This window comes from Clupea harengus, chromosome 4 (assembly GCF_900700415.2).
Source record: "Clupea harengus chromosome 4, Ch_v2.0.2, whole genome shotgun sequence".
In the NCBI taxonomy this organism is placed as follows: Eukaryota; Metazoa; Chordata; class Actinopteri; order Clupeiformes; family Clupeidae; genus Clupea; species Clupea harengus.
Genome location: NC_045155.1, coordinates 9,358,952 through 9,383,044, shown reverse-complemented (window position 1 = coordinate 9,383,044; position 24,093 = coordinate 9,358,952). Strand labels below are relative to the sequence as shown.

Genomic DNA, 24,093 nt, shown 5'->3' with positions numbered 1-24,093 from the left:
TATGTAGAAATGCGCGCACAGTGTTAAAGTGGTGTCAAGCGGTTTCTTTCTCTCTTTCTCTTTTATGTTGTTTTGAAGGCGTCTCTTCTGTCAGTGCTGTAATAAGAACCACTTATGATCCTGTCAATCAGGAGATAACGCCCCTCACCATTGCTCTGTGCCGCACCAGTTGTCAGGGAAACGGGTTGTGGCATGCTGGCGCCCAGTCCACTGTAGCCACGGTAACTGTAGTTGAGGCCTCCGTTGATGTAGAGCTGGTCCTGGGTGTAAGCCGTGGCCGCCAGTGAGTACGCCGAGTGGGCCAGGGATGCCGGCTCACGGGAGCTGGGCTTGTCCAGAGCAATGGGTTCCTCCTAGGACACACACAAACACATCCATGCATTATGGGTACCTCCTAGGACACACACAAACACATTCATGCATAAGATTCAGCAGCAAACCACCAATGGTCAGATATCAACAGTTTGGGTTCTTTTTCGCCTTCCCACATCAACAACTTGCGTGTAAATTTAAATTTAAATATGGTACTCTTTACACACGACACTAACATGTGGTTTCAGTGATAATATCACGGTCAGATATGCCCTTCACCACATTAAAAACCACATGTAAATACACCACATTTCATCATCAAAACCACATTTGCACAATGTGTGTTTGCATATTGGTATCTGTGTTTCCGTAAATAGATGCAGACGTGGTGGCTGTGTACCTCTTAACCACTGTGGAAATTACCGCTGCCGCATAACAGATTTGTCCTCTCTTGTTGCCTCAGGTGAATTCAGGTACATTATTTGGGTATAATTTACAAGATACAGTTTAATCGCTTCTAATATATGGATTTCCAGGCACATGGATCCACAGATTTGATCAATATATCTTAACAAAACTTTTCTTTTTGGACAATATATTTAATTATCCCAGGCAGAGAACTGGAAGTAATGTCTGTAAACTAAAAATAGCACCTGAGCATCAAGTTCAAAGTAAAAACCATCTCCTGCAGCATCTTGCATTATGTGCAATGATTCAAAATAGGATCTCTGTGGTCAAACTGGGGACGCATGAATCCATTATACCTATACCTGACTATTATCCTGAAAATAGATAAGGATTGAAAGACCAGTTGACAAGCTGTCCCTCCCTAGTATGCAAATCCTAATCCCATGGAATCCCAGTGTTGCCATACAGGTGCAGTTTTGCCACACATCAACTGTCTGCATTGGATGAAACTTAGAAGACCTGTTTATGTGTAACCAAACAAGTGTAATTGAATCTCTTCCTCTCCCATTTTGCAAACATTGTGTAATGGTTTGCTGAGTAAACGGTTACATCTCTTATTTTAAACGTATTTAATCTGAGATAGACAGAGAGAGTTTTCTGTTTCTTTAAATTGTATTCCAAGAAAAAAAACAGATAATGACAGACAGTGAAGTAGCCAAAATATATCCTGTTGTTGCCCTGTTTGCTACAAGTGACACTGGCATCTAGCCCAATGACACTTGTATACACTCCCACCCACAGGCATACCACACACACACACACACACACACACACACACACACGCACACAGTAAGACACTCTAAAACCTCTTCCTCTATCTGAAATCCCTTTCTTACACAAAGCAACATGATTTCATGAGAAGCAATGATAAGCACACACACACACACACACCCACACACAATCACACACACACACAGACTCACATGTGCCTGGTAGACGTCCATCCGCATCCTCTTGGCAGCCTTGCGTGACTCGCTCTCACAGGCGGCAGCCAGAATGTTCTCAGCCATGGCAGAGGTGAGGTGAGGTGGCGTTGGTCGAGTCTGCCAGGGCAACACACAAAATACACAGAAATTCACACACACACAGAAATAAATAAATGGAGGAATAAACAATATTATGCTACCACCATTTCTACCACAGTCTTGATTTCTTACTCTCCAACATATGTCTAATTTGAGGCACTCCAAGCAAAGTTTTCCAAGCAAAACATGTAGGACTTCTTGTGTAGATACTAAACCATTTTTTCGAGAGTTACACTGTGTATTTTGACAGTGACACACAACACACACACACACACACACACACACACATCCGAAGGCCCACACACCTCCATGCCATTCTTCTTCATGCGGCGGCAGGACTTGAGGTAGGTACGTATGCGTTTGCGGGCGCGCTCCTGAAACTCAGGAAACTGGCGGCAGCAAGACTCAATGATGGCCTGGATCTTCTCCTTAGGCTGCTTGGAGATGGGCACCATCCGGTCCAGATTCTCATCCACAAAGAGACGCACAAACATCTACCAAAGGGGGGTGGGGGGCAACAAAAATATATAAGCATATATATAAAAAACAGAGAAAAAGCAAAACAAAAAAATGTAGAGAGTGTACAGAGATTCGGCAGGACTGAGGTAATATGGCAGATCAATGTCTTACGTTGAAGGCCTTTAACCGCTCTGGGTCCACTCCCTCATTGATCTTATCGCTGTCTTCGTGGTCGTCGTGGTCATCGTCATCGTCGTCGGCTGCCTGTGCACGGCCCACGGTGAGGTCCTCTGGACATATCTCCATCTTCACAGAGTCATAGCTACCTGAGCTGTATTGAGGAGACTGCACGCACACACACACACACACACACACACACACACACACACACACACACACACACACACACACACACACACACACACACACACACACAAACAGGGACACATGAAATCATCAACAAAAGCACAGACCCAGCACAAAAACACAGTTGGAAAAGGAACACATAAGACAACCAAGGTAAGCTTTTCTGTGTGCCCCGGAAAGAACAATGACAGCCATTCAGAGAGGCAGCTACGAACGGAGACGGAAAAATCCCAATGAAGCAATTCACCAATCGGGGAAAGTCTGAGAATATGCCCGCTTCTCCAAGGTCTGCCTGCATTGTCAGCGGCAAGATCAGCATAGCCTGCCTCACTGCTCAATGGCCCAAAGACCATTGACAGTACATGTGAGAGGAGGAAGGAAAAAAAAAAAAAAAAAAAAACATGACCATTCACTGGCTGTTTTGTATCGATTGCAAATCCTTCAAGAGTGTCCCATTCAGTTCCTCTTTTCTTCCATGGCCACACTTTCAGAACTCCATTCCGCACTCTAAGAGAACAGAAACGCTGGGAGAAAATAGAAGAGAACTGCCGTCTCTGAGGCGGGGATGCCGCAGAGACACGTGCCCCTGTTGCCATTGGGCTCCCTCTGGTTCAGGAGGTAGGGATGAGAATCGAGTCAAAACTAATTATTTTTGTATTTCTGGGGACCCACTGACACCCCATCAGGCTATGGGTCTCTGGACCCGACTTTGAGAGTTTGTTGACCTATTCTTAGGTTTGTTTTTGGTTATTTAAAATATGTAAATGTATACATACATACTGTATATGCTATCATCTATTTAGAGAATATTATATAAAAGAAGATTAATGTTAATAAACCCGTTTGTTCTCTTTTTTTTTTTTCTTTGCCCAATGAGAATCGATAAGGAATCAGATCGTTAAGCAGAATCGATAATGGAATCGGAATCGCTAAAATCGTATCAATTCCCATCCCTACGTGGATGAAGGTCGGGTACTGGCATATGGTGCAGTGTGCGTTCTCTGCGACACGCTCTGACACTCAATTAGGTCCAAAACGGAATTTCTTTTTTCATACAATATAGTAGATTATGTGTTATCTTCATGCCATGATAGCACCATTTAATAATAAAAAAAAGTCCAATAACCTGACTAGAGATGTTTTTGTTTAATTTTGACATAGAATTTTGACATATAAATTAGCTTTGGACAGAGTGCAGGGCTCGTATTCACAAGCAGAGTATAACGTTTTTAACTAAAAGTTAAATCCTCATCACAAAGCTGCGGAGACCAACTTTACTAAGGAAAAGCGAGAACTTCTAAGGTAAGAGGAAGACTTCCTTGCTATGGCCGACGTGATTGGTGATTGGTTGATGAGTGTTGGTGAGTAGGCACATGCTTTATCGCAATGAACTACAAATACAAAAATAAATATTTGACATAGGCTACAACGAATTAAAGTAACACTATGGAGCTTCTGGAACTGCCAGGTAGGGGGCTACTTCCTGCTGGACTATTCAGTAACTTATTTGCTGTCTTGCTTTGTCTTGTGTTGCACTTGCTTGATGTTTGACTGTGTTAGGAACGTTTTTGGCAAGCTAGCCAACATTGCTATCACAATAACATTACAAAGAAGCCGACGCGAGAGCACTTATTACTAGCATCAATGTCCAAGGGTGTTATAACAAGCTTGCTAACATCGCTAACGAGATGTCTTGCTAGCAGCTAAACTTAGCGAAACCTGTTGAAATTTGCTTACTTTGTTTATTACAAACTAGCGAGCCAACAACTTTCCTAACAGTCAAACATCAAGCAAGTGCAACACAAGACAAAGCAGGACAGAAAATAAGTTACTGAATAGTCCAGCAGAAAGTAGCCCCCTACCTGGCGGCTCCAGAAACCCCAGTGTTACTTTAAATAATAATGGAATATGCTGCCCACAGTCAATTAACTATTAATCTAAGATTCGATGGTAAGGACAGCATGTCTTTGTACCCCGATTGTTTTGCAACTCCACTTTTGTAAACAGCTCAAATTAATTGTAAAGGCGTCTGTGTGGTTGTTAGCACTCACCTTGTTGCCGCAGTCCCTGATGTCTCTGTCGAGGCGCAGGTCGGCGGACAGCGGCAGAGGGATGCCTGCGGGGTACTTGGTGGGGTACTTGCGGCGCAGTTCCTCCATGGGGGAGTCGAGGGGCAGCTGCTCGCTCAGGTTCACCGCCTGCAGCTGCTCGCGATCCTCCAGTGAGGACACCGCCGTAGTGCTGAAGTCCAGAGGTGGTGGCGGAGCGGCCGTGCCGTTGCCGTTCACAGCCTTGCCACCAAAAGGCCCGCCTGAGGACCCCGCTGCTGTGACGATGCAGAGAGCGGAGGTGGAGCCCGTCCGGCTGTTGGGGGCTGGGCCCGCCACTAATGATGAGGGAGGAGTGACAGCCAGCTGCCCGTTCCCACTGCCACTCTCAGACGAGGAGTCATCTGGACGGAGGGAAGGAAGAGGGGAGGAGAAGGGAAGCGAAGGAGAAATGCAGAGAGATGTTAGGCTAGAGGTAACATACAGCATCATACCACTGCAAGCACCCATAAAACACTAACTACAAACTCAAATAGCCAAATATGCAAAACTCAGAGGGAAATCAAAGCTGGGTGAAAAATCAGACAAAAACTATGTCTCCAATGTGCATTCTCTGCTGCCTTGCATTGCACACACAGTCCTACGAGTGTGTGAGTGTGTGTGTTTGACCAGAGCGCCAGCAGGGGGCAGTGTGTAGCAGCTCATAAGTGGGCTGAGGCATGGAATCCCTGGCTTGGTGCAAAGGGAGGGACGAATGCTGTGAATTAGTTTATTAAAGAGATCCAGGCCTGGAGCACAGCCAGCAGTGACTGATAGGGGTTTTCAGTCATGAGAGCCCTCTCACCACAGAGGAAGACCTCGCACCCACGCTCTCTTCTCCATACCACTACTAGGACACAACACAAGAACCACAAGAAAAACTACACACTCATTGGAAGACTCCTCAACACCGCACGCAAGTCATACTACAACATACGCATACTAATAAAAACACTGACGCTGTCCATCCATACTCCAAAGATACACAGACAATTTACCTATACCAATTGACGCCTTTAGCGTTTGCCAACGCATCTTGCCTTACAGGCCTCTTATGGTGTCAATTCTCCCACCCACCCACCCGCCACAATATCTATATCCTATCACAAGCAGGCAGCAAGGGAAGCTTAGAGGCATGTTTGCTTGTGTGTTCACTGATGGCGCCTTTGTCTAATAGAGGGGGCTCTTGAAGACTGACGCTTTTGTTTTCCCTGTCCCAACTGTGCAGGGCTATGGTCAAGGACACAAAACACGCCTCACAAAACAAAGGCCCTCCACAAACCCTGTATGCTTTCCACTGTGTGTGCATGTGTGTGTGTGACTCTGATAGGGGCACACACATGCCTAACTGGATGTACATTGAAGTGTGTGTGGAAGTGTGTGTGTGTGTGTGTGTGTGTGTGTGGTGTTTGTGTAGATTTGGCTTGGAGTCGCCGTGCTGCGCAGGGAGAGTGTACAGTGCTGCGAGGGCAGTATTGGGGTCAGCTACCAAAGCCTCCACTGAGAGAGGGAGGGGGAGGAAAGCCAGAGAGCAGGTCAAAGAGAGAGAGAGAGAGAGAGAAAGAGAGAGAGAGAGAGAGAACAGATCACTAAAAAGGAGAGGAGGGGGTGCTGCAGAGATGTAGAGGGCACATGAATGAACGAGAGCGAAAGAGGGAGAAAGAGAGAGAGAGAGCGCGAGAGCTCAGGAAACAGGTCAGTGGGTGGGGTGGGGGGGTAGAGAGCATGTCAGGGGGAGAGAGCGCAGAAGAGGGGGATTGCTGGAGAAAGCAAGAGTGCAGTGGATTGAGGGACTGAGCGAGGGAGGGACAGAAGCAAAGGAGAAAAATGAGGGAGATGATGAGCGAGTGGGAGAGGCAGCTGTGGAGGAAAGTGAAAAGAGGCAGCGGAGATGACAGAGCAAGAGAGTGTGAGCGGAGGGGTGGCTGTGGTCGAGGGAAGGGAGTATTTATTAGAGTATAAAAAGTATTCATGCGCACAGAGGAAGGCCAGCCTAATTCCTGCCAGCTCAACACAAATCCCCCCTAGCAAGATCACTCCATCCTGCTGGCGATCTCATACCCCTCTCCCTGCTCTTAAAGGAACACACACACACACACACACACACACACACACACACACACACACACACACACACACACACACACACACACACCTAAACAACACACAAGCACTGGAGAGGCTCACATAGACTAAAACACATGAGCCACATTTGAGGTATGCTGTATGCAAAGGCTAAAAGAATTTCCTCCCTGTCCACCTCCTCTCCCTCCCTCTCTCAGTGTATATCCATTCACGGCAGTATTTGTATGGGTGAAATGATGCTCCAGGAGCCTGCCTTCTTTCTTCTGAACCGCTGCTGTCACAGCCTCGGCAGAACTCTTAGAGATAGCGCTGTCGAATAAACGATTTGCTTGCCATACTGCCGGCAACTGGCATATCAATAAGACTTTTGAAGTCGAGATCTGAAAATAAAAGCTCTCTTTTTCTCTCACCGGGGTTTGGAGTGATTTGCTGGGTGATGACGGCACATCAGCAACTGCTGCTGAAATGAATGAGAGCATGTTTACGGAGTGTCTGCTTTATGGCATGCGTGTATGCTTTTAATGTGTGTGTGTGTGTGTGTGTGTGTGTGTGTGTGTGTGTTTGTTCCCCTGTGTGCAATTTTTTATACTAAAAAGACGTGGAGACAGACTTGAAAGATACATGCAGGCTGAGGAAAACCTATCCTTTCCCCTTACAGACTGAACATACATTAAACACACTCTGCGTCCTTGTAACTGCTCGTGGGTGGACTGGCACAGTCTGTCTCTAGGCAGAAGAGGTTATAATAGTTTACAATTTTCAGATTGATTTTTATTTTGATAAAATGATGATGTGTGTATTCAATCTGATTTTTCCGTTTAGTTAACAGACTCATTTCTATTTTGTTTAAGTTTATTATTGTTTCAGTTTTAGTTAAGGACAAAAGTTGTCAAGGTATTAGGAAAAGAAAAAAGAATATATTTGTTTCAGTCTGAAAGTCTGTTAAATATGCAGTCCGCAATTCAGTTTTGCAAAAGGTTGTTGATGTCCTCAACAGCCAATCAAATTACCAAACCACGCATTTGTTTTTTGCATTGAACAGACAGATAGGACTGTGAGGAGCAATTCAATGAATTTTGACAAAAAGAGTATGGGTTTAGAAGAGTTTATGAATACTAATTAGAGCCTAATCTTGTTATTAGAGCCAGTGTCTTTCTCCCACTGTTCCTCAGGTAGCTTCTTCAAAAGTCTCAAGCAGCTGAATGACCTTTCCGCTGAAGCAGTCGAGACAGTTCATCATTGGTTTTGCACCAGCTCAAGTTCAAGTTCAAGCTCGACATCTACACGACAGATGCGGTTACCTGAATTTCCCATGCATTCGTTTGTACCGCTTTCAATATGAAATTAGAAATAGTCCAATGCAGGACTCACACATTTCCTCCCTGACATATCTGACTTCACTTGACAAGGCCTGCTTCCATTAGTTCGCTTCCTGACTTGCTGTATCGCCATCTTAAGGTTGTCGGTTGTAGCTACACAGAATTTTGAGAGTTTGACACCCTTGAATGGATGCCATTCCGGCATCTTTAAACGATAACGACAATAATTTTCCGTCTTTTGTTATCCGCTCATACACCCCCTACTGCACTAATGCTCACTGCCACACCAGTGTTTCATACCAGGTCCACTGACACTCTGCATGGCATGAAAACCCCTCTCCATAATGATTCACACCACCTGTGCTGCTCTCAAATCAGCAATATGCCCAGTCAGGTTTCAATTAGCCGTCGTCCCCTCAGTTTACATGGTGCAACTGGTGGTGCTCAGCCACACGTATGTGTGCTTAACACGGTGAGGTGTGTCTATGTGTATGTGACACAAGCATGCGCGCTGGCAGGTGGTGGATGAGGGCGCTCTTCTACCGGTCAAAACTGGCCCCCATAACAACCAACCAGATGCTGGCCTGAGGAGTCACTGTAACAACGTGGATATTTTGTTATGGGATGTTATCCACATGGTGGGGGATAGGGGCAGGGGCGTCAGCTATGCTAAAGACACCGAGGTACTGCAGGAGATGTGCCTGGATGTTAACATGCATTAGTCAGCTTCCCTCTTAATGCACACTCCATTTTCCTCACAAGTAACGCTCCTCTGGGACCACACACTGTTGGAAGGAATGCATGTGAGCTGTGCTGAGAGCTGTGGGTGTGTCAAAGTGTGTGTGTTTGTGTCTGCATATGTGTGAGTCCAAAAAACACTGCAGAACAAGCAGCATGCCAATAGAGGTGCAGCTTGTGTTGTCACTGCATAGCGGAACATACTGTATGCATGCCTGAGTGTGAGTGTGTGTGTGTGTGTGTGTGTGTGTGTGTCCGGTCCCTGTAGGCACTGACCCCTGCTCCTTTGGCGTGTCCCTGCGGTTCTGGAAGGCTGAGTGTTAACTCACCATTACTGTGTACGAGTGCTGCTGTGTGCCGGCACGGTCAAATCCCTCCCACCCCAGGCAGTAATTGGCTGATTTCTAATTCATGACAACGACCTCCAATTAGGCGGACCCCTCCGCGGGGACGCTGCTGCCTCCCTCGCTCGTTCACGGGTCCTGCTGCCTCCCTGTCTTTTGTTTGAGCTTACCCATCTTCCCCTTCTGCAGAGGCTCCAGCATCCCTCTCTTCTGTCCTTCCCTTCCCTTCCCTCCCCCTCCTCTCCCGTTTCTCGCTAAAATCATCTCCCTCTCCTCCTCCTCCTCCTCACTCCTGAAACAGTCTCCCAGTTCTCCCCCTCCCCCTTGCCTTTTCTCTTGCCGTCTTTTTTCGTTCCTCGGATGAAGACCCAGCCCTTTTTTCTCCCCCCTTTCTCCCTTTCCCAATCCTTCCCCTCTCCTTGTCTGAAAGGCAGAGGCCGCCCTGCTCCCACCGTTTTCCTCTCGTCTCCTCCTCCTGTGCGGCTGACAGTGCGCCCCTGCTCCTGTGGATTCTGAATGTCACTGTGATGCATGGGAGTGTTTAGCAGGCTAGGGGCACTTGGATGGGAGGACAGTGTTTGGATTTAAGAGGGGCAGGGTCTGCAAGGGACAAGGACACACATGCACACGCTGACACGGGCTCTTTTGCAGCACACCTATACATGCACCAACACGCATACATAAACATGAAGTCATTCCGTGTCATGTACACTTGGATGCACAGACACACAAATACCCTATGCAGCCACTTACAGTTAGTCACAAACATACATGCATAAACACACAAACACACAGCGTAACACACACGCTCAGCCACAAAGTCCATGTATGCTTACAAACACACAAACACACACACACACGTGCCAGGTGAAGAGGTTGTCAGGGGAGACTGTCAATCGTAGTTTTTTCTGTGCTGCCCCTCTGCCTAACCACTGCCTCAGCCATCCAGCCTCCATCCATTTCCCATCTCTCACACACACACACACACACACACACACACACACACACACACACACACACACACACACAACAGTCGGCAAACAGACACACAAAGGCACAACGTACCCACCCAATTTTAATCAACACACAACACCAAAAAACCCATCACATTCCTCACTCAAACTGCATACTCAATCTAACATCTACTCACGTTTCTCTGTCTTTGCAGACTCCCGTATAAGCCTGCTTCCAACCAATTCCCAGTTTGGAGTCTTTTTTAATGGCTTCATTTGTGTATATGTGTGTGTATATGTGTGTGTGTGTTGTATGTTCCCTGCATGTATGTTCCCTGCATGAAAAAGATAGGGGCATTACTACTCTGCATCTCTGGAAGTCTCCCAGGGCAGGGCACATTTTAAACAGACTAAATCAGCCCCAGCCACTAAAATCAGCTCCAGCAGTTTGCAGTCCAACCCCGTATCTAATTGAACGCTGGAAATATGCATCCAATGCGACAGTGTTTGGAATAACAACATGTTAATTAAAAAAATGAGCGATACATCAAACCTCGCTTTGCTTTAACTCCCCCTCCCCCCAAAATGAGCGCAAACATTTTAATCAATATGATTTAATCTGTAACAGTCAATTCTATATTTTATAGAACCATGGCATAAATCAATGCTTCCATTGTATTTCTGCTGGTGTACATTGATTTAAATAAGCTGAGCAGATTAAAACCATGGCATTAATTAAGGGAATTGTTTCTTTAATGCAGCGAGGGGGCCAATAAATTAAATTCCACTTTGCCATGTACACAAAATAGCCCCGAGACTGGCGTGGAATGAGGAGTGAGGCCGGTGGATGGCCCCGCAACTCAACGCTCAATTCAATCAGTTTGGTCCGGGAGCTTCATGACGAACCAAGGCATGAAACAGTACATTTAAAAACACTACTACACACACACAGAGCTGCTAGCCTACGGAGCGCCAGAAGCAGGGAGCTGCAGGGGTCAGGGTTGTGGGTGGAGAGTGAGCCACATGTGACCTGACACTGAGGGACACAAGCGAGAGCGTGCAACACACACACACACACACACACACACACACACACACACACACACACACACACACACACACACACACACTACAGCTTGTCCGCTCTACCATTTGAGATATTGCTGCGTTGAACGTGGAGGTCAGAATGCCTGCCGTTGACACATACAGTAAGGGGACAACAGCCTGCTGGTCTGTACTCATGCATGCACACACTGACATGAATAAATGAAGGTATGTGTGTGGGCTGGTGTGTGTCTGTGGGTGGGCTCTCTGTCCATTTTGCTAGAAGACATGAGGGTTTCCGCAGGAATCCCTAAATGTACAGGTTCAAATGATCAATTGTATTTGCATATTGAATGTACTGAATTGTATTCAATTTGCATTTTCTCTTCCCAGTAGAAAATAAGCAAAACCCACATGGTATTCAAGGCAGGATATGCATATGATAATATAATACACCATAATAAGTAAAAATTTCTAAAGCATTCATTTGAGATGGATTTCCTGAGAGGATTCCCTCATTTAAAGCTTCAGGCCTAATTCAAATTAAGACAAATTATATCATATTAAACGCTGAAATGCTAAGCCCCGGCGAAAAAATCATGTGTCACTGTCCAAAACTATGGAAGGCTGAATCTCTAGTAATCTCCATAGACCTTTTCCAAATGGGCTAATCAGACTGCTGGCTTTGTCTGATGAGTCTCAGACAAGCCTCTCCACCTGCCAAAACCCATAGGCAAACACACACACAGACACACACACACACACACACACACACACAGAAAGGAGTTCTGAAAAGCACTACAGCCAGGTCAGGACTTTGTGTGGTGTGTGTGTGTGTGTGTGTGTGTGTGTGTGTGTCCATGCCTGAGAGATCTGTCTGCAGCAGTGGCCAGCCAAAAGTCACAGCGAGAGCTGCATTTTCTTAATCAATAGGAGGTCATTGACACATGGCTGGCTCATAATATCCTGCTCTTACATTTATACTATTAACCATCTCTATTTATCAGGGAGGGGGATTGATTTTTTTTTTTGCTGGCCGTTGTAAGGGTGTAGGTGAGGTGTTGATGAGAGTGGCTGGGAGCCGGTGGCCCGCATCGGAGGGGTGTGTGGATGGGGGGTTAGCTGGGCAAGGAGGGGGTAGTGAGTCTATATTGGGGGAGGGGGAGGGGGGGGGGACTACATCTCTAATGGGGCGCTCTTGTCCTTTTTCATTTGCGGCTCCAGTACGCTCTGACAGCTTGAGGCTTTTTTCTCCCCCTCTCCTCCTCTGCGCTTGCTCTCCCCCTTGGTGGAGCTGACCTGAGCGAGAGCAGTAACAGATGCTAATTCCTTCACTCCCACTCCCCCAATCTCCCCAAGGGGGGGGGGGGGGGAGGCAAGGGGAGAGGAGAGGACGTACGGGGTGGGAGGCAGGGGGGAGGAGAGGGGTGGGAGCAGCGAGGCACTGCTGACTCCCCTCCGCGGGATTACAATGGATTATCCCGCTAAGAAGCGGCACGAGCTGCTCCCCATGCCTGCGCACGGCCTGGCATCCCCATAGCAACAAGCCTTTCCCCCCCTGCTGCCCCTCTCCCGCCCCTCCCACCCCAGTGCTGCACAAGTGACAGCTGTCCCCTCTGACAGGCCAGGCCGGCGAGCTCAGGGACAGGGATCAGAGGGGATCCAAACAGTCACAGGGGTTACAGGTAGACAGACAGGGAGAGGAGAAGGTGAAAGAAAGAGGAAATAATCAAGACAGCGCAGATAAAGAAAGAACATATAGAGAGAAAGAGAAAAAGGTAGACAGACAGAAAAGGGGTAGACAGAGAAAGACATAGGGAGCTGGTAGGATGAATGGTTTAAGTAGAAAATAAATGTGGGAATAAAAACGTGTCCACAACTCAACCCGAGACAGAGTGTAGGAGGCGACAGATGGAGGCTAAAGGAGGGACAGCTCTGAGGTGCGAGAGGGATGGACATAGGGAGGGAGAGAATAGGAAGGGAAATGGAGAAAGAGAGAGGGATGGAGGATGGGGAACAGGGAAAGAGAGAGAGAGGGAGGGAGGGGACAGGGAAAGAGAGAGAGAGGGAGGGAGGGAGGGAGGGAGGGGACAGGGAAAGAGAGAGAGAGGGAGGGAGGGAGGGAGGGGACAGGGAAAGCTGGGACCTCCTGTTGAGTTTGTCCTCTACGGTCTCAGCACCCCTGACATGGCCAATAATCTTCACTACTGACACCTTGAGAGGAGGTGTGTACAGAACACTCCATCTGTGCACACACACACTCCCCCACACATACATCCCAACCTACCCATACACCCTCACACACGCACACACATTTAATATGCACGTGACAACCGCTCACCCACATTTGCACAAGGGTGGTTTTTGCTCCGTGTTTCAAGGTTACTTCCTGGACCAAACTCCCTGACCCTCTCAAACTTTGCTGGAGCTCGGCTCGACTCGGCTGCCTGATCTGAGTGAGTAATCAGGCAGGCTTAATGGACCGCTCCCTAGTTTGGGGGTTCAAAGCCAGGCAGGATAATTAGAGGGAGGCTCGGCTCACTTCTCCCAGCTTCATTTTTTAATAAAGAAAGAGTCGTTTATTAATTCCTCTGCCTCACCACGGCGCTCCCCTTGGAGTACTCGCATGGCGCTGAATTGAGGGTTTGGCAGAGCCCCTGAAGCACCCCCTCACCCCGCACCACTCCACTCCTCCCCCTTCATACGAAGACTTCTGGGCCGCAGTGTTTCATGTTCACTCTGTAGGTTGGGGCGGTAGTGTGGGCTTGCGGGACCCGCTCTCGGCATTCCTGATTTATTTTTTTGTATGGAGTGATTTCATCCATATCAAGCATGTACAAGCATGAATTCTAATTCTGCAAGCTTGTCGAGGTGGAGCTGTGCGGTCGGGACTTCCTTCCATGACCCTACATTCTCTTCTCTACATCACTCTCTCTGTACTACCCAGCGTGTTTACATCCATTTGGACGAGTAATGTATATCTAGACAGCAGCTCTCTGCGTTCTGTCCTAGATCCAGTAGAGGGATCGGAAAAGGGCCTGGGGTACAGAAGCACATTGTTCTGGGCGACAGCCATGAGGGGATGTAGTAACAGCTCTGTGCTCTTTTCTGGGAATTATGTGTATGTGTGTGCAGGGCTCGAAATTGGCACCCGCCAAGCGCCAATGGCGTGTAGATTTTTGGGCTGGCGACTAAATTGTGTCCGATGCCCCGCCACTTGGCGAGTGACATTGCGGAGTACAGCGCCCGACTACCGCTCCCGTCATGGTTAATATTTTGATTCGCGCTTGCAACGTTAACACGAACAGTGGGAGAGAGTTCTAAGAATTTCTATACAACTATAACAATTTGCCCGCGAATACAAAGTTTTAATATTTTGCCTGCGAATACAAAGTTTATAACGTGCTAATATTTTGAGCGCGAATCAAAAGTTGAAACAGACTAACTTACTTTACCACACGCAAAGGTAAACGTCAGTGGGCTTTAACCGGTCAGCTAAGCAGCTAGCTATCCTAGCCTGTCACCCTACTGGATCCATCATTAGATAAGTTTTATACTTCCTTGTCAGGCTGACAAGAAAATCAACTATCGATAATATGATTTCGAGCTTGTCTCCACTATTGTTGTGCAATGATATCCCCTGTCCTCCCGTCTCCCGATAAATTAAGCTAACTAATTTTTGCGTGCTAGCTATCGCTAGCTAGCATGGGGAGTTGCCATTGACTAGCGAGCTACAAACGTCAGCCAACAATGCAAAATCAAATGATATGGCAGAAACAACGTCAATACCAGGCTGTTTAGTTACATTACAGGGAAACCAGCCATCAAGTACATGGAATTGAGTTGTATTATTGTCAACACAAGTTTTTTGTTTTATTTTTCGTTTCAGGCTCTGGGCTCTGTAAAGCGCCTTGAGACAATTGTACTGTTCTGGGGCTATATAAATAAAATTGAATTGAATTTATAAATTATTTAAAAAAGTAAAATTAGTTGATTTTGTTTAATCCATTCTGAGAGTGATTAACAATGATATTGAAATCATAGGTAAAGGTTGTTTAAGTCAAACAATGTCAGAGTAGGTCTGAAATGCCAGGTTTAATTTTGGCCGGTAAAAAATATGATTGGCTGGTAATTTTTTTCATCTACCAGCCATTTTGGCTGGTAAGCCAAAAAGTTAATTTCGAGCCCTGTGTGTGTGTATGTGTATGTGTGTGTGAATGTGAATGTGCATGTGTGTGTGTGTGTGTATGTGTATGTGTATGTGTGTGTGTGTTTTTTGGGAAGGGATTGTAAATAGTCTGATTACTCTGGGCTACAGACAGCTGAATTCTCCATATCATCCCCACACAATCCAGCCTTACATCATGCTATCATCCTATCTAACAACAGGAGTATAAAATAATATTTATATCAATTCAACAATAACCTCATAAACAAGACTGTCATTATCATGCCAAATGGCATTACGCACCAGAGCTTTGCGAAATGCCTCAAAATGCTTGATCTGGGCAGCCGTTCAAATTCATAATAGGATATGATGGCGAGCGCTGAGTAGTAAACAATGCTGCAGGCTGGCTGTGCGGCAGGCAGGCGGCGAAGCCGCGGCACAGCGTGCGGCACAGCGCGTGGCCTGGCAGGGCCGCTGCTGGGAGGGGTGCTGTGCTCTGCTCTCTCCGCTCCACTCCGCTGGCCTTTCACCTAATTCTCAGTGCGGGGATATTAGCGGCTCTGGCGTCCCTCCCTCTCGCTGTGCTGCTCTGTGCAGCCCGGAGTGGAGTGGCTCTGGTGGGGATGGGCTGTGAGGCGAGGAGAGGAGAGGAGAGGAGAGGAGAGGCGGCGCACCACACTAGATGGGACAGGGTCGAGCCATGAGGAAACATCCACGCACGTGTCACATAAACGAGCAAACTCTTGCGCACACAAATATATGGCATCAGCAAACATAACAAGGGATACACGTAAATACAAACAAACATACAGAAAACAAACAAACAAAACAAACACACGCACACAGACAAGACTAACACCCTGAACTCAAGCTGTTACAAGTAGCTTGACAAAGAGAACACACAGACACTCACACACATGCACACACATAGAGGCATGAGGACAGGACAAGGCAGGACGGGAGAGGGGGGGGCCAGAGCCCCCCTCTGAATAGACATGATTGTGCTCCTGATGGGGGACCAGACAAAAAGGCCATTTAAAGGGTCTGGAGAGAGGAGAGGGAGACGGCACAGGAAGGCAGAGGATGACAAATCACAAGCTCTGCAGTCCCATGGAGAGAGAGAGAGAGAGAGAGAGAGAGAGGGATGGATGGGGGACAAAGAGGGAGCCAGAGATGGACGCAGACAGAAGGAAGATATGGACAATATGGGGGCTAAATGAGAACGAGGAAGGAATAAAAAAGATTGGACGAAAAGAAAACATGAAAGTGGGATGAGAGAGAAATAAGTGAACAAAAAGGGAAAAACATCCAAGAAGAAGGTAGAGGGAGCCTACACAGCTCAGCCACTTGTCTGTACCCCATTATATACTGCAAACATTAGGATAAGCGCATACATACACACACACACATAGATGAACACACACACTCTTCAGAAATTAGCATCCTCATGCATACGCTGGACCGTTTATACTTTCATGAATGCGTCAAATCACTGGTGCTCTGTAGGTGGATCAGGAAATCATTAAGAGTTACATGCAGAGGCTTCACAAAGCTCTTTGTTAGCTGAGATATGAACTGTATTAGCGGATGTTTAAACAGAGAACCTCCACACACGCACGCACACACATGTAGTGGCAGAAGTAAAATGAATTGCTCAGTGATTAAATACTCTATGTATCTCTGCTGTATGGTTAATCATTCAGTGCCTCTTCACAGAAAAACAACAGTCCTACTGGAGGATGAGGATGGGTCTCTTAATTTGACAGCGAGGCTCATCAAAATGGAGGAGAGGCGCACAGCAGCGGCAGCCTCATGGCCACGTGCTGGAGCTGCGCTGCATCCTGCCGATGACCCCCAGTCCCGCTTCAGCCACAGCCCTGTCAATCAACACCACCGCACACCCAGCCCAGCGCTGAAGGCTACACCCTCACACACACGGATAGAATGGGAGAGATGGAGTAAAGAGAGAGAGAGAGTGGTGGGGGGGGGGGGAGGAGAAATATGGGCAGAGGAAAAGGGTTTCTCTGAGCAGCCTTTTACTAAAAACACACACATACCCATACACAGTTGGAGGGAAGGCTGTGCATCTTGCTGTTCTCTGATCCCACTAAATGAATAATGTATCACATGGGCTTCAGAGAGAAAATAAATGATAACAATAAAACTAAACAAAAAAACAAATGGTGCAGCAATGTGATCCAGACAAGATTCTAAGGCCCCCTGCCCCCACTTACAATCTCACAGATACACACCCTTGTGTTCATAGCCCACAATCTGTGCCCCCACCCCCCCTAGACTGAATGATTTCCAATATTCATGGAAGGAGCAATCAACTCTAAAATGGCTTTTCTGCGGAGGAGGCTCGCTGGGTGCAACATGGTCTCTGTCTAAGACACACACATTCATAAACACAAACTCCCACCCTAATATCAATAGACAGACACACACACATAAACACACACAAAGCCACTATCCCTTCACACACACACACACACACACACACACACACACACACAGTCACACGCTTCCCTACCAAGCGTGCTCAGTTGATCCTGACAGCCCGACACTTGCAGCGTGGCAGGACACAATGGGTGTCAGTGACTGGCAACGCGTCTCTTCAGAGCGGAGCAAGCACACTCCCTGGCATGGCTCCAGAAAAGCCACAGAGAGGAGTGGAGAGAGACGGGGAGGGTGTCCAGGGGATTGAGGAGAGAGGGGGAGAGAGAGAGAGAGAGAGAGAGAGAGAGGGAGATAGAGAGAGAGAGAGATTGAGAGAGAGAGAGAGAGAGAGAGAGATTGAGAGAGAGAAAAGAGGGGGGCTTTAACAATGGACCACTCCTCTTGGACTGATGGCTTTTGAGAGAGGGGAGTGGGAGAGTGTGGGAGAGGGAGAGTGCGGGAGAGAGGGTGATGGCAGAGGGGTGGGGGAAGGGCCCACGTGTGGTATTAAAAAGACCATCTTCCCCTGCCAGGGAGGAGGGGAGGAGAACGAGGCAAGAGGAAAAGACAAACATGACAAAAAAAAAAAAAGAGAAAGAGACAAGGAATGACAGATTAAACAGGAGAGAGAGAAAACATGTGCAGATGAAGGAGAGTGAAGCAGTGCTGAAAAGGCAGCAAAGCTCTGCGCTGATGAAAAGAAAAAGAAGGGAGGAGGGTGTTTGGGAGAATCTAGCAATACCCTCTCCGCTGTCGCGCACCCAAATGTTTCACGGCTAAAAGCAAGTGAGCAAGTGTATGGCCATAAGCAGGAGCAGGAGTGCTTGAAAGCCCCTTAACCCCACCATGACACACACTCACACCAGCAGCAATAAAAGCCAGAGGAATCACTCAGAATAATCCTGGGACACACACACACACACACACACACACACACACACACACACACACACACACACTCAAAGAATAGTGAAGGTTAGATACTATGCTGGGTCATGATTCACACATGATGAGTGTGGATGCTGTGCTCTGAGAATAACTATGTCTGTTTAGTTTGGGTGCATGCATGAATGGTATTTACAACAATGTGTTTCCAGGTTAATATGGTTGTGCACCTTGTTTAGGTGGCGATTCGTGCATATGGGAGAGGGGGTGTGGTGGAAGTCTGTATGCAGATGAGTGTTGTGTGTGAGAATGCTGTCGGACAAGCCAAGCTCACAGGCACCACTGCAAACGCCCATCTGACTCAAGCGGACTGACTGAAAGAGTGAGAGAGAGAGGGAGGGAGAGAGAGAGAGAGGAGTGGGGTTGTGACGACTAAGCCACCCTGCAGCCCACGTACTGTTGGAAAGAGACGCAGAAATTGAATTACACAAGCAGCAGGGATGAACAGTTCCTCAGTGGCCACAAGCCTCCAGTGCTCATTCAAAGTGGACGTTTGTCACATGCTCTCTTCCAACATATAGATGTTAAACACACAACACAACACAACACAACACAACACACAGAGACATGTTAAACACACAACACAACACACAGAGACATGTTAAACACACACGACACAACAAAACACACAGAGCACACACACACACACACCAAAACACACAGAGCACACACACACACACACACACACACACACACACACACAACACAGAGCCCCTTGCCCCTCTGCCTCCATGCCCAAACAGAACAGATTGTTGAGAAGGATGGAGAGAGGAGAGAGGAGAGGGGGGGGGAAGGAGTGGTAGAGATGCTTGTAAACAGCAGGAGAAGGAGCTGTATGGAAGACTACAGTAATGGGAAGAATAGGCAAGGAGAGAAAAGGAGCGGAGACAGGCATGTGGTTTCTGGGTTCTCACGTCAGAAGACCCTGAAAAAAGTATGCAGCCACGGTCCTCTATAGTGGACTGAGATGCCAAGCTTTTAAAAGAATGTTAGAGAAAAACTGAATGCGGACAATCACAAATATGTCTAAGAGGCTCTTTGCTCATTTGCTCAGACCTTGCTGTGTCTGTCTTACCTTTCTTTTCAACAAGTACACGTACATCACACATTCTTCTCTTAATTTTCACAATTCTTCTGTATAGAGGAAGCCACATCAGACACAAATGCACCAACAATCACATGGAAACGGGTGCACATTCATTCCCATTTCACATTCAAGGGTACTCAGATGCAGAAAGATGCCAATATACACAATGTGTAGGTCTACACACCACAGACACACAAAGTGTAGCTTACCACATATATCACACAAACACACACACACACACACACACACACACACACACACACACACACAGCAGGAGAGGTGAAGGCCGTGTGTCTCTCAACTCCAGGTCTAGTGTGACTCAGTGAGGTGCTATATACAGATGCCACCCCCTTGTTGCCGTCTTGTTCTCTGCAGCATAGCGATAATTGGAGGGAGGTCTGTGGGTTTGCAGATGTCCTCTCGCTCCACTGTCTGACATTCAGGGACCCTCTCCCAGCAACCCACACACACCAACACTATCCGTCTGCACGCCGACAGCACCGGTGCACAGCAGCAATTTATGGAGATGCACCTAACACATTAAAACACAGAATACATATGCGCATGAGAACAGCTTGAGAAACCCCTAGAGGCCGCCGTTAACAAATGAACAAATGTGTCAGGCATCAAGAATGGGGGTGTTTCCTGAAGAGTGCATTCCCTAAATCATTTGCTAGCATGGCGGCATGGCTCAGATCGGATCTCCGCGGACACCTCTGCCACACAGCATAGCTGACACGGTTGGCTTCTACTAATGTTGGTGACAAACGCGACATGAACAGGGATAAGAGAGAGTGGGTGCTGTTCTTTTGAGAGGGTGAGCTGACGTTAGCAGATCGGCACGGCGCTCTGATGTTCCTGAGGTACGGGACGCAGCAGCCTGAGAGTAGGACTGGCCCGGCGGCACGGTGTTTTTGTTCTCGGCGCAGCGCCACATGACAGGAGCACAAAAGCCCAGGCCAATCCTGAGAGACACACTGCCTCCCATTACAAATGGAGCGCTGAGGCTGCTCCCTCTCTCCCTCTCTCCCTCTCGCTCTCCCTCTCTCTCTCTCTCCCTCTCTCTCTCTCTCGCTCTCCGTTTCACTTTCCCTCTCCCTCCCTATTGCTGGAGTAAGAGAGATTGTGCTGGCAGTTGCACTTGTACCTGTTTGAGCGTTAGGAAAAGGTTGTGGCACTCTCTGCTCTCGCTTTCCCCCCGTGTGATGTCTGGCCCTGCTCGTCAATCTCAAAGCTGCTTAGCCGTGCCTTAAACTATTTGTCAATTATGCCTTGGGACTGGTTTCAGGACGCAGACGGGTGTGTGTGTGTGTGTGTGTGTATCTGCGTGCAGAGGGACTTTAGGGTCGTCTGCACAAGTGTAGGTCTTTGTGACTCAGAGATCAGGAGGAGCAGCTCACTATTCATAGCACCCAGGTAAGTAGTAAGCTTCTCCTTCCTGTCGGTCAGTCTTTGTGTGCATGTATGTGTGCTTGTGTGTGACTTTCGGCCAAAACCCTGACCCATCTGCACAGGTGGGTGTGACGGGAGCGTGTGCCTGCCTCTCCCCTCCCCCCCCCCCCAACCCCCCCAACCCCCTAGGTCCTAAGAGGCTGAAGGCAGAGGGGCCACGGAGGCTCGCACAGGCTCAGAGGGATGAAGAGGAGCTTTTGGAAGCCACTGTAGAGGTTAAGTCTCCAAGCCCTGAGCGCACTGCACCAGCCAGAGGACTGCCACAGGCCCCAAAGCACAGTCTTCCCTTTGGGAGGCATGCGATGAGTCATGTGTTCCTAAAGGACCACATGAGGCATGACGATGACAGAAACAAAAATGTATGGATGTGGCAATATAGCAGTGAACGGGTGATGTTTTGTGAAGGAAATTCCTGGCATGCGTAATGAGCGTAGTTAAGGATGAGATAGCATACCTCCAGCTGAAAATGACGGGAAAGAACTGAGCTTTAGTTGTGTTTTGTGCTGTGGCTCTTGGGGAGGGGAACATCCATGTCTTTTTTTTTAATGCTTGCATTCTTTCCCACTATTCATCTAAGCGAAGGGGAAAACTGACATCTCTGTAACGCTTCACGCTCAACCTAATTCTTGGTATTTCCCAAGCTGACAAAAGAACTCTTTAATTTATGTGTACAGACGAGATGTTGTACACGCACAGAGAGAGAGAGAGAGAGAGAGAGAGAGAGAGCGAGAGAGAGAGAGAGAGAAAGAGAGACAGACAGACAGAGAGCCTCGCTTTCAGGAGGCAATGACTGCAGAGCACAGATCGTCTCCTGTCCTGCACCGAGACAGACAGCTTGGTTTAGCCGGAAGAATAAGCCCGTCGGAGGTCTGCGTGGCTCCATCACTAAATTTAGCTTGCGGAACCCTGGGTGCCATATCTCCATTTTGTATCTCTTCCAAATACCCACAGACCATTTTACTGCAGGCTGCAGCTCTGGCTTTGCGCAGATAGCACAAGCGAATGCGAGCGCACACGCATGCGCTCCCATGTTCACATCTACTACCGCTCCAAGCCGCACCATTCGGCTCTTAGCCACGGTAAATTAAATTTGCTCCAATTTTTGTTCCCCATAAAAGATTCAGCAGGAAGGTGATCTCAATCTAGGTCACTGACATTTCGCGTCCGCTCCCCTCTAAGGGACGTCATTAGGATTTTCATCATGTTTAATATTCAGCCTCTCACACTCATTAAACATTAGCTGGCCCGTGCTCCTCGTGCCTGCAGTGTGATTTAGCACTAATTCTCTTTATTAAGCCTCTGCTCCTCTCCCCTCTCTCCCGTGCTCATCTTTATTCCCTCCTTCCTCACTCCTCTCCTCACTCCCAACTCTGCTCGTGTCACACAACACTTTCTCTGCACTCTCTTCTTTCCTGAAATCTCTCCTCCCTCCAATCCGTTTTATTTTATTTTTCTCTAATTTCCATTCCTTTTGCTCTCATCGCATCTCTTCTTTCTCCCGCTCTCCATCTGATGGCTTTCATTTTTTCTTTTTGGAGAGACAAGCCAGTGCAGTGGCCTGGATTCTGCCCTTTCTGAGTGGATCTGCCTGTCCTGTCTGCATCCGAGGCATTCCCATCGCTCAATCTGCCTCAGTCAGCCTCTCACTCAAAGACTGCTGAGCTAAATGGGAACAGTCAGTGATAACCATCCGTGATGTCAATCACAAGCAAACTGCTCCCTGACTGACAAACCTTTGGCCTTGGGTTTGCTCGTGCTGTGAAATAACAACAATGTCTGTACACAGAAAGAGAACCACGGAGCCAAAGGCTCGGACTAAATGTTGATGTATGTTGTGGGTCTTCCCAACTGCAGGACCACACACGTTAATCTTGAGTCGACATCCCGTAACACAGGCAAACGCAGAAACACACACAGAATACATCTTTCCACTGTGATGTGGGTACACAGCTGTACAAGAACATACATTCACTTGAGCTGACTGTCCAGCTGGGTTTGGCTGAGATTCCCACGGGCCATCATCAGACACAGTTGCACACACAATCATGCACATACACACTCCTACACTACCAGCTCCGGAGGGATTCACTAATTCAATTATCTCGTCACAAAACGCAGTTTTAAACACACACAACGTTGAGCGAATGCATCATTAATCACAATCGCCACTCATCTCAGTTACTCTTGCCATCCACAACGTTCGTATGTCTCTCAAGCACTCTGTCGGCATTATCATTGGGCCTTTCAGACTTGATGGAAGAACTATAAACACTACAGCTGTGGTGTGTGTATGCCATGCTCCAGTAACTAATCCCTTAAGCTAGTGGCTGACACACAGACAAATGTTGATGGATGTCACTCAGTCTTGCTCGCTCTCCCTCTTTTTACCGTGTAAACACACACACACACACACACACACACACACACACACACACACACACACACACACACACACACACATGATCAGACACTCACACTGGTAAGCACACATTAGCTGTCACTCACTCGTGCCAGTGCTATTCACAACCTGGTCACTGCTTGTTATTGCATGGCTGCTGGGTAATGAAAATGCACCCTGTTTCTGGTACAGTGGCTGGCACTTCTTATTGGCACAAACCTTCATTAGCCTCATTTGAGCCTATTTACGCCTACAATACGTCTTTCTCTGTCTCTAGGTCTCTTTCTCTCCGTAATGACAACCTGTCCGACGGGCTATAAGAAATTATATTGGAATTAATTATGTATTTAATTATAATTATAATGAACTCCTTTATTCTCCTTTTCTGCTCTTCTGACTTACCC

General features: G+C 47.5%; 1 protein-coding gene across 1 annotated transcript in view; it reads right to left on the bottom strand.

Annotated features, from left to right (window-relative positions):
• The window catches only part of nol4lb (nucleolar protein 4-like b), an 85,319-nt gene that overhangs the window by 4,459 nt on the left and 56,767 nt on the right, over nt 1-24,093 (bottom strand). The window contains exons 7-11 of the mRNA XM_012834946.3: nt 4,682-5,082; nt 2,436-2,609; nt 2,111-2,299; nt 1,704-1,823; nt 149-353 (exon numbers count right to left, since the gene is read on the bottom strand). Coding sequence (XP_012690400.2) covers nt 149-353; nt 1,704-1,823; nt 2,111-2,299; nt 2,436-2,609; nt 4,682-5,082 — 1,089 coding nt within the window. The remainder of the gene's footprint in view (nt 1-148; nt 354-1,703; nt 1,824-2,110; nt 2,300-2,435; nt 2,610-4,681; nt 5,083-24,093) is intronic.